Raw genomic sequence first — 11,112 nt, forward strand, 5'->3', positions numbered from 1 at the left:
TAATTATTTCTCTTAGATTATATATATATGAAAACATTTATGCACTTCAAAGGGCATCCAAGGTATTAATCACTTTTAAAGACCACTTACAATGATTCTTATGGATCAAGGTTTCTATAAAATACCTTTATTTAATGCAAAATACATAGGCAGTTACAATAGTGACATATCGTACGAAGTAATTAGAAATTAAATTATTTATTGTCTCGCGAGTTCGTCACGCTCGAGAACGAACGTCGAATTGGCAGTTGCGTCAGGGATATACTGATCCCTGTACTTTTTGGCATCAAGCATCATCTCGGACTCCGACCGCACAGTAGCCATTGTCATTGTGTACGTTACGAGAAAGAAATATGACAACTTATACAATAGGTTCTTCAAATATTTTGTTATATATTATATACATAGAGTCGATGCCTCCCAGCATCGCAGCATTGTAGAGGTCCTTATTTCCTATGTATTCAACGCAACCGTACTTTAATCCGTGTAATGAATAATCTTCGTTTAGCCACGCATTAAAAGCCTCTGTTTTACGTGTATTAACATTCTATTAAATATCCAAGTATTTCAAGCGATTTATTTCTTATAATTCGCGGGACAATAATATGGAAAGAAAGAATTAACATAAACAAGAAGGAAAATTGCGAATATGATTGAAATATAAGATAGTCGTAAATTTATAAACTATCTAGAAATCTACTTGACCGCATTCCTTCGATTTATCAAGTTTGGGGAATGACAAATGAAAATTCATTGTGGTGTCAAAAATTAAGAACGTGCGCATGTTGTATTTGAAATTTCAAAAATTAAAATGCAACTACTTTAGTACAAGCATACACATACTTGCGACTCTATAATTCAATTTACGTTGAGATTCAGGATTTTCGATTTGAGGATAGAGGCTCTACATCTTCCGTGTGTACGCATCGTTTTAACACTCGGATAGTGATCTTCTTTTGACAACTATGTGGCTGAGTGTGCCACGGTTGTTTAGAAATTTATTCAGAAATTTTTGTCAACATTCTTTTTGGGATTACTTGTAAATACGTCAGTTTTTCATAAAGCCACGGTGTAGAGGTTTCGATTACGCGTCAAAAACTAGATATTTGAATAACCGTTTTTATGCTGTGGGTCAAAATAAACCCAGGACTCACTGTTCGAGTGTTAATACACATCTAAAACCTCTGCGTCATTGACAACCGTGCCACGACGTCCGATTACTTAACCCGCGTAGGGGGTGTCCGTTGTCCGTTCGGGTTTACGGAGCCTGCTCCTCCTTCTGAGATGGTCGGGAACGTGGCGATTCGGATATCTTCCTCTGTTGGGAGTTTGTTGCCTCTGGTGTCCAGGATAAACCGGATAACGTTGCGGAGCGTTCTGAATGTTGCCGGCTGGATCTCTCTGACCGTTCGTTAAGAAAGGAGGCAGCGTCCTAGCGCGTGTGTCCTCCGTAACCCGACGACGAAGGCAAACTGTGCAGCGACTCACTCGTGACGTATGGTCTGCCTTTAGAGTTTGTTGCACCGGTTTGCGGAACATCTCGTAGTCCTCGATGGTGGCCAGCCAGTAAGATGTGGCAGTGGAGAAGTAGTTGCAAGTGCCAAGACCGCGGCACTCGATGAAGGGCCTTACTCGGAACTCCTCGAGACAGGAGCCGGGCGAGATCAGTGACTGACCACCGCCGCCTGCGCCCGCGTCACGATGCTGAAAATTTCGGTTTTCGATTAGACATTTATTTTCTTTGCAACGCATATTCATTATCAAGTAAGGTTTACTCTGGATACAATCGGTAGCGAAATTGAGTCAAAATTTTTTAAATGTTACGAATTTTTTAAAACTGATCTTCCAAATGACTTGTATCTTTCCGCAAACGTCAGGACTAGTTCACTGCTCAATTGCTGAAATACTTTACTTAAATTTAATAGTTATTTATGATATCAAGAATGTAGAAAAACTACCAATAGCGATCGATAGTTGCGGTAGTGTAAACACAAAATTGCCTTGTTATCGCGCGAAGACCATAATTACGAGTTTTGTAATATTATTTAGTTTGTTTCTTATTAAATGGTTCCATTCAAGAAATATGTTACCGTTCATTTTGCACAACACTATCCATTTCACGTTTTCAACAACAATCATAAATAACTTTTGCATTTTTCTCAGACTTTTATTTTGTATCTTTCTTTCTTTACTTTTGTTGTCTCAATTAATTCGTTTTGAATTCTCATCTATTTAGTTAAAGCAGAAACTAATTTGTCTCAGTGACTCAAATTAAGTAGATAGGAACGATCAGTTCTACCTAGCCGCATCGAAAGTTATTATGACTCGACCTAATAATTCTTTGTGTTAGACTATATGTACGCTATTATTAATTCATTAACACTTTATCTACCGGAAGCACATTGACTGCAATTGTTGCATAGTTTAATTTCGTTAACTTTCGGACGACGAGAATCGGATCTGTCTGGACCCAAAGTACAAATATTATTATTTGACTATCTAATTTTATTTAGTTTCTAAAAATTAATTAATATTTGCATATATTTCGTTAATGTTTATAGAAATATTATTGCACCTAGAAGATGTATTTTAAATAACGTGTAGACAAAAATTGATGAGTAAAGTCAGAAGTGATGTACCCGTCGTTCGATTGTTAAGTATAACTTCTCTGGGTCTTTGCATTGTAGTTATTCAATTAAAATAGTACAGGTATTTAACGAAAATTGGAACGATACTCACCATGAGAAAACTGTAACCAACCCAAAGTTCTTCCCAACCGCCTGGACACGTAGGTATTGACATAGTCTGGCTGTGCACTGCGATTATTCGAGTTGGTGCTTCGCAAACTGAGCATCTTGAGATGTATCTACCCACTTCCGGTGCCGGTATTGGCGTCATTGCCATCGGCATAGGTTCCGTTGTGCTTAACCAGTAACTGTAATCGTTGCGACTAGCGTATCCGCACACGTTGTTGATGTCGCAGTACATGAAAGGCATGGCGGAAAATTTTTTAACGCAACTGCCTGCGGCGCCTGCGGACAACAATCGGTTTACAAACGTCAGAAATATTTAAATTATTTATTAAACATAAATGTAAATACAGTTCGGATCTTGTTTATTCGAGCTAAGTAAAGTGACTCGAATGTTCGGATAATAGAGCAACTACTGAAATATTTCCAAATTTTTCAATATTGCCTGTTTCCTTTTTATAATATAAAAAAACACTTGCAAAATAAATAGCATAAAATGTTTCTTTTCTGTTAATATTATTTTGTTATATGTATATCCTTACGTATACACTATAATTGCTCAAAAGATCATTTTCATCGATTTGGTACTTTAATAGTTATTATCAGTCTGTGGATTCATGTATTCATGTCAAATACAAAAGTGTACTGACACTGGAAGAATTCAAGCATACTTTTGCATTATTTTCAACTTATTGCGATTTTTAAAAGAAGTAACACATATTTGTGTAAATTTTAATTATTGCAGATAGTCTAAATAATTCTCATTTTCCATAAAGTTTTAGGTTTTTTACAGAACTCGTGTCATTCAAGACACTCGAAGAATTTTCAGTTCACAGAGTGCTATCTGGAACATTTCAATGTAATATCTTTTTGGTACACTAACATCTAAGCATATGTATATCGTCGGCGCCGTTTGAATAGAAAGTTTAACGTGTACTCATTAAAATTATTCATAATATAACTAAATGTTTCTGCAGTTCCTGTTTCTTTCAATATTTTTATTTTATCGAATTAACATATGTTATTTTATTAAAAAGAAATAATCTTTTTCATCGCAATAATTATCTTATCGAATCGAATAGCGTTTCCCTTATACATTTTTTAACTTATTCATGCACCACTGACTCAATCTAGACAATAGTATTTGATATTGCCTAGCCAAATATTGTCCACCTCATGTTCATTAGCATCAAACAATAATTAAACTATTAAATTCAATTAATTACTCATTATTGACCATTTTGAATGTTTATAGTTCATAAATATCATACAATCATTTCAATGTGATTGATTTTAGAAGTATGTCTGCAGTTGTTATAATGTCAATACTATACATAATATACTATACGCAACACCGTTTGTAGTTTATGTCCTTACTCGATTTCGACGAAATGTATTGGGTTGACAATTAAGTGATTGCGAATTTTGTCAATAGACGATTTTAACACATACTTTTTGTTTTGTTAATGTGTTGTACTTCCACCTTTAATTTTGTAAAAAAATTGTAACGATTGGTTATTTAGTCTCGTTTTTATGCCAATTTGAAAGTGGATGAACAAGACGCGCGTTTCAGACATATTTTATTGTATTATTTCCGAAAAGGCAATAACACATCGTAAAAAAGACAGTGTCAAAATCAGTTAGCCTAATTGAACAAAGTTATATTTTTAAGCCAAAAGTTTGAATTTCACTTCTTATTTAAAAACCGCAATAATTTAGCTACCAACCCAATAATTATATGCCCAGTAAAGAATTTGTACTGAATTTGCAATGAATTTTACAGTACGCATTTGTACCAAATATCGAGCCACCTGTTTCTCTACATTGTACGTATTTACCACCAACGCTTTGTTCATGTCAAATATAGGCCAAATTTCAGTTAAACCCTATAGCGCTGCCAGATCCATTACATGAGTGTAACCTGCCTTTTTTCAAACAATAAGTTACGCTACAAGGTTTCGCGAAGATTTACTATATTTGACAACACCAAGCGTTTGATGCCAAATAACAAGCAGAGTCTCCCTTCAGCAGAGCTTTGCCACCAAATTGACATAAATTTCCTCGAAAAGTATACTACCTGGCGTTTTACATGTATTTGGTCGAAGCGTAATTGGCTGACTAAGTATTATGTACAGTATCGTCATGTGTAAAAGATATAATTCCTATCCCTTTTCGTAATGTCTAATTTTAGCTTGCCCTACAACATTTCGATATCTTTAATTAGCCATAAGAAATACTGTTACCCGTTCTAGGAACCTGTTGTATTATGATTTCTTTGAATATATATAATTAATAAATAATAATAATAATTTTATAGAGATTTAACTCGGAGGTGTAGGATCGCAGGAAATAATTAAACACTATAATCTATATACATTATTACCATACGTCGCAAAAACTACGGAACGCACACGCGAGACGAACGCACGGAGAAGAAAGGCGTTTCGTCAGCGTGCTAAAGACGATCGCTCGCCAATCGTCATTTCTTGATCATGGGTGCCCAAAAACCATGTATCGTAATGTCATGGGGACCACGTGCATTTCCACCAAACTTAGTAAATTTACTTATCTTTACTGTGAGCCAATTTTTACTTTAATGTTTAACTTTTTGCAGTCGGAGCAACAGTTATAACAGTTTTTGAAATATAAACAAATTTGATAATGTTAAAATTATTTTGATATAGCAACTTTTAATTACACCGTAGAGACGCTAATTGAATGAATAAACGTTGATTATTCATAATAGGATGTTATGTAATAAATCCCGTATTTAACAGATCACATTCCAAATCTTCATAAGATGACTCGAAAGTGCAATTGTGCAATGGGTTGCATACGAGATATGATAAAGATTTATCTGCCTTACCAAGATCTTGTCCATATGGATGTCCATTGCCCATTATATGCAATAACGAGAAACCGTCCCAAATTTTAATCGTGTTCTTTGGACATAGAGGTATCATTTCAGTTTGCGAGTGTCGTGCAAAATGGAAACCTCTGCTTCGTGGTCCTGGGCTTGGAGGCGCCGGAAGTCCTGGTGGTCCAGGATATCCTATAAAAAGTTAAATGTATCATAAATATATTATAGACACTTACGGATTTAGATTTTTAATAATAAAGTAAATAGAATTTAAATCTCTCAAGGACGATGACTGTGCAACGTTCGGACTCTCGTGCCTTTTTTATATGTATGGATAGTTTTTATAATTATCCATGGAATACTCAAAACAAATGGCATATATTGTCCAAAGACTCTACGGATATGCCACAGTGCATAAGAAATAACAAGCTAAGAATGGGAGAAATCATTTCACAGTATGATGTGCTGACCGTTGCTATCGGTTTATCTTAGTTTAAAGAGCGAAAGTAATGTATAAAGTGCAGAAAAGTTGCTATCAGATCGATGTTTGCTACAAAGTTCGGCGTCCAAGAGCAAGAACAATTCTGTAGAACAAAAATATAATGTGGAGAGATAAGAAAATCGATTTAACAATTAATAATCGCCATACCTGGTGGCCCTTGTCGACCAAGAGGACCAAGGTGACCAGGATAACCCTCGGAACCTTCATCGCCATCTGGTCCTTGGGGACCTGGTAAACCCATCATTCCAGTTTCTCCTGGTCTTCCAGGAGGTCCAGTTCTTCCAGGTTCACCCATCATTCCTTGAAGTCCACTGATTCCTATGAAACACAATCGTGTCGGTAATAGTTTAAACGTTCTTGTCCATTTTTAAAATCATTCGAAGTTATAGTTATACCTGGTAATCCTACGTCTCCTATGTCGCCGGGGATTCCTTTTCGCGGAACCAACGAGAATGGATTGATACCGCGGTCTCCTTTTGGTCCCTGCCAAGTAGAGAGCATTTCATGAAAAATATTGTATATTGTTTAGAAAGAAAACATACTTTCAAGAATATTTCCACATAAATAGTAATAAGTAAGAATTGCACAGATAACGTTATCCATATCACTTTGAAAAATAAAAACATACATATACAGCGTGTTCATCGTAGTAGTAACAACGATTGTTAAGGCATTTACACTAATCTGATAAGAAAATGTTTCGAATAAATGTTAATGGATACTTCCGAAAGGACTAGCAGCAATAATACAAATTTCGAACAAATTATTCGATAAAAAACTCATACTACCTTGACGTTTTTAAACAACGTTATGTATTTTTAACTATATATGGTTATAACGGACTTAAAAAAGAATTCAATAAGTTCATTTGGTGATCTCTCCCTACATTTGTTGGAGAAAAAATTAATAAATAAAACAGATGTCAGTCAACTTGTTAGAGTCAATTACTACTCGAGTTTTTCAAAAATCAGTCATTCTGCAGAAACGGATCACGAAAATGTCCATTTTTGATCATATTTATCGCAATTTGCCTCTTCGTGACATCTTATTTGTAATAATAATACTTACTGTTGATTACATAAAAACCTATTAGATTTTGATCGTTCGATGGTTAGGTACCGACTGTCGGTACAAAAGTTCCCTTGACAACTCCTATCTACTACTAATGTCATAAATAATGTTAATAAACGTCATAAATGGTACAATATCCCACTTCACGACATACCCTAATATTTCTTAAATTCATATTTGTACGGGAAAATAAATTTTATTTTTCTACTATGAAATTATTATTATCGAAAAGGTTCTAATCATTCTAACTATGAGGAAAATGGCACAGGATAGTAACATTTTGTATTTTCAACAGTTTGGAAATAATCGGCTTTTGTAAATTTACTTAAGACACACCGTTTATTCTGTTAGTTGAAGAAACGCAAAATAAGTACTTGGTAAAACTAACTTTTGGTCCTGGAATTCCGTCGATTCCTGGAGGGCCAGGGTAACCTTGGTCGCCACGTTCTCCTTTGAATCCAGGTTCTCCAATAAATCCGGGAAGGCCTGAATCCCCTATTTCACCTTTCCGCCCTAACCGTCCATCGAATCCACGTAATCCAAATTCTCCAGTCATTCCTTTGTTACTGTATCCAGGATAGCCTGGTTCTCCTGCGTAACCTTTAGGTCCTGTTGTTCCAGGGAGACCCGGTAGTCCTTCCAATCCCGGAGACCCAGGATAACCGACGAAACCTTTGGGACCTAGTTAAGCAAGCCACATTATCAGCAATGAGAATTTCTAGGTCTTTAAAATTATTTTTAACTAATTTTTGAGTCGCAAGTTAAATTTTTCATATTTATGAAATAGTTAATGAAATTAATAGATCTGAAGACCCGTAGATCTTGTACATGAGTTATAAATTTTAGAGTTAAAAAACTAATCAAATTGATGCAAAATAATGTCATTTAAACCAAAACTAATTAGTAAATGTAAAAAGCATGTAATCTAACAATATGTAAGAAATCAAATGGTACAGGTATGCAAGATGATTATAGTGACTTAAATTGAACTGGTTACATTGCTGTATTTTATATGGAGCAATCATGGAGTTGTAAAATACGATTACGATTCTTTTCTAAATTGCACAAAGTAGATTCTTTGAAATATTTTGTACTTAAATGGTATTAAATCTTTTAAATATTATTTAATACTTTACGCGTGATATGACTGTTCTATAAGTCGTAATGCATTAAATAATTGTCTTCTAATAATATCCTGTTATATTTATTAGAAGAGTTATAAAAATAATATTGTCGTTTCTGTAAAACCTAATTGCCTTTTCTGTATAATATACATATATGTATACCCTGCGACACGGAAGTATTCAAGCGTCTTTTAAGACGAAATCCATAACTTTTTTACAGCTTCCAAACATTTCCGAGATGTTAGAGGGATTAGTTTACCAAGCAATGACTAAGAAGTTGTTTTCCAAAGCTGTAATTGTTGGGAATGATAAAAGAATAAAAAGATCGCGGCTTTTAACTTTTAACAAATTCCCTTCTTTGGTAATATGTGTATTAAAAATTTCATTGAAAACGGTTAAAAATGTTATTATGAGCTACAACGATTAAAGATAGCGATAATCGCAATTTATCACAATTTTCAACCGATAATTGCAAGCAATCTCGAGATTTTGATACCTTTCATTTCCTGTATCTTGTTTCTGCGATAACCGATTATAATGAAAATCTCAGCATGTATACAAATTATCGAGATGCATAAAATTTATTTTTTTAAATGACCATTATGGGATCAAATAAAAAAGTCGAACCACATAATGTTTAATGTTTTTTTATCGTTACAATCAATTGCAATTTTTGAAATCCACTGTTTTGTCTAGTAAGCTAATTACTCCTACATTAAAAGAAATGGATAACTTGGCTCATGTATAAAAAAGTTATTCCGTCTTAAAAGGCAATCGCATACTTTCGCCAGCGTATATACGTTATGAATACATTTTCCATGTAAATTACACTCATTTATACTTTCATGTTGCATCTTCCATATACGCATTTTTTTATATTTGTTCTACAATACATTCCGTTGACCAATCGACATGCAACCGCACCAGCCACATTATTAAAGTATTATCATTTCTTTATACGTGTATTTATTATGTGTATAGAATCAAAATAATCTCATAAATTATCGTTATTGTTAATAACTGCGAGAACGATTGAATATAACTTTTTCGAAAATAATAGACACTGACCTCGGTCTCCTGGGTATCCTTTTGGACCACGGAAACTTATACCAATGTCTCCAGTAATTCCTTTCGGGCCATTCGGACCGTATTCTCCAGGTGCACCTTTTTGTCCATGAACTCCTGGAACACCAGGTATTCCATCCAGTCCGGGTCGTCCATTCTCGCCTGGTTCAGGGAATTCGCCAGGTACTCCTAAAGTATCAGATTTATACAATTATCACTTGATCATTGTTTTGTAGGAACGCCTACCGCTTGACCGCGTTGTTCGCATATGCATGAATATTATTTCGAGACCTCATCACCGCCGATACAAGTGTCAAAAAGTAATCGAATCTATTGAATTACGCGATAGCAAAGAGCCTTATCTGGGTGCAGCATAACTTGCCAAATAACCTATTTTCTCTCGTTTCTTGAATCGTTGCTTATTTTTTGCGTTATCGTTGTCTGAGTCCGACTTCAGACTACCGAATTGATGTAGTTTTGCCGCCGCTACGTTCTCAATTGTATAAAATAACACATATAAATATACTGCAAGATTTTTAAGGTTTGCGTCCATATTCATTGATTTGAGGGAAGATGACATCATTTTTTCTATTTTTTGCCTGAGTGTAAAATTATTCGATGAATTATACGCAAAAGTTCCTCAAAACGTGAATGCCTACTGCGTCCATTTTCTTAAATGATAAACGAAAAACGATTATACGTATTGAATGCTGATATGAACTGTACTATGCATGGTATCGTATAGCGGTGACGGTTCTTGTTGTACGTGAATTACATCGACAAATCTATGTTCGATGTGATTTATTCAAAATTGTGAACATTCATGCCACTCAGCTTAGATAATTAAGATTCTACTGTTCATGAAAATGTATTGTTTTCACCTGGTGCGCCTGGCCGTCCTTGGTTACCAGGAAGACCTGGCAATCCTGATAATCCTGGGAAACCATCTGGCCCATAGAAGCCTATGTCACCTCTTTCACCCTAAAATAATTTGCAAAAATTTGTTTTAGAATCGCGGAATTAGTAACCGAATTTCATCTCGTGCTGCTAAGAAGTCAAAGAAATTGATTTTTTAAAAATTCGAGGTATACTCGAGCCGGTATCATACGTGGAGCTTTCTTCCCACTGCATTTTTGTTGTTTATTTGAGTAATTAAAAAAGTCCATTTAGTTGATAAGCAATAAATCGGAATGCGAATAGACTCCACTATGTTAACACATATTTGTTCGTGGGACGAAAATTCGTCATTTGTATATTACAGAAAATAATTGATTCTTATTCTTTTCATTTATAAATAAATTAAATTCTAATTTTTACCAAACAGAGATAATTTTAACCCTTTTAGTGTCGGACGAAAAAGAGGTGCCTATGCGAGAATAACCGGCCGAATTTCACAGTTTTACTAGGGTTTGGGAAAATAATCATAAAAACCAAACGAGAAACAATATTTACATGATTCCAAAAGCAGTATACTAAGGATGAAACAGAGAACAAAACAATGATACTAGTTTTTCTTTACTCGTTCAAAATTATATAAATAACAAAGGTAAAAGTCTCCCTAAGAAAAAGTAAACGTTGAGTTCTCTCTTTCAAAACGTATTTGCGCATACAAGAAGCCATCTTTTCATCATAATTCTATATAGACCAATTATTATGAAGTATATATTTTGCATTTATGTAACATCTAAATATATTTTGCTATTATGTAACAAGATAAACAATATTACATAACAAAAATAA

At 34.5% G+C, this 11,112-nt stretch overlaps 1 protein-coding gene across 1 annotated transcript; it reads right to left on the bottom strand.

Annotated features, from left to right (window-relative positions):
- Positions 1 to 6: 6 nt before the first annotated feature.
- On the bottom strand, positions 7 to 10,538 carry LOC144478201 (uncharacterized). The gene is made up of 9 exons (XM_078195947.1): positions 10,464 to 10,538; positions 10,254 to 10,353; positions 9,376 to 9,561; positions 7,572 to 7,864; positions 6,508 to 6,595; positions 6,260 to 6,430; positions 5,617 to 5,802; positions 2,740 to 3,032; positions 7 to 1,704 (listed from the first exon to the last, which is right to left on the bottom strand). Exons 1-9 carry the CDS (start codon positions 10,536 to 10,538, stop codon positions 1,222 to 1,224), a joined length of 1,875 nt encoding a protein of 624 aa, XP_078052073.1. The 3' UTR covers positions 7 to 1,221.
- Positions 10,539 to 11,112: the final 574 nt, after the last annotated feature.

This window comes from Augochlora pura, unplaced genomic scaffold (assembly GCF_028453695.1).
Source record: "Augochlora pura isolate Apur16 unplaced genomic scaffold, APUR_v2.2.1 APUR_unplaced_91, whole genome shotgun sequence".
Lineage (NCBI taxonomy): Eukaryota > Metazoa > Arthropoda > Insecta > Hymenoptera > Halictidae > Augochlora > Augochlora pura.

Excerpts from the sequence above, each read along its gene's own strand:
- LOC144478201 (XM_078195947.1), bottom strand. The coding sequence starts at position 10,538 with ATGGACTTTTTTAATTACTCAAATAAACAACAAAAATGCAGTGGGAAG. Across the intron at positions 9,562-10,253 it reads AGGACGGCCAGGCGCACCAG|GAGTACCTGGCGAATTCCCT; the intron begins GTGAAAACAATA and ends CTGATACTTTAG. Across the intron at positions 3,033-5,616 it reads TCCATATGGACAAGATCTTG|GCGCCGCAGGCAGTTGCGTT; the intron begins GTAAGGCAGATA and ends TGTTGTCCGCAG.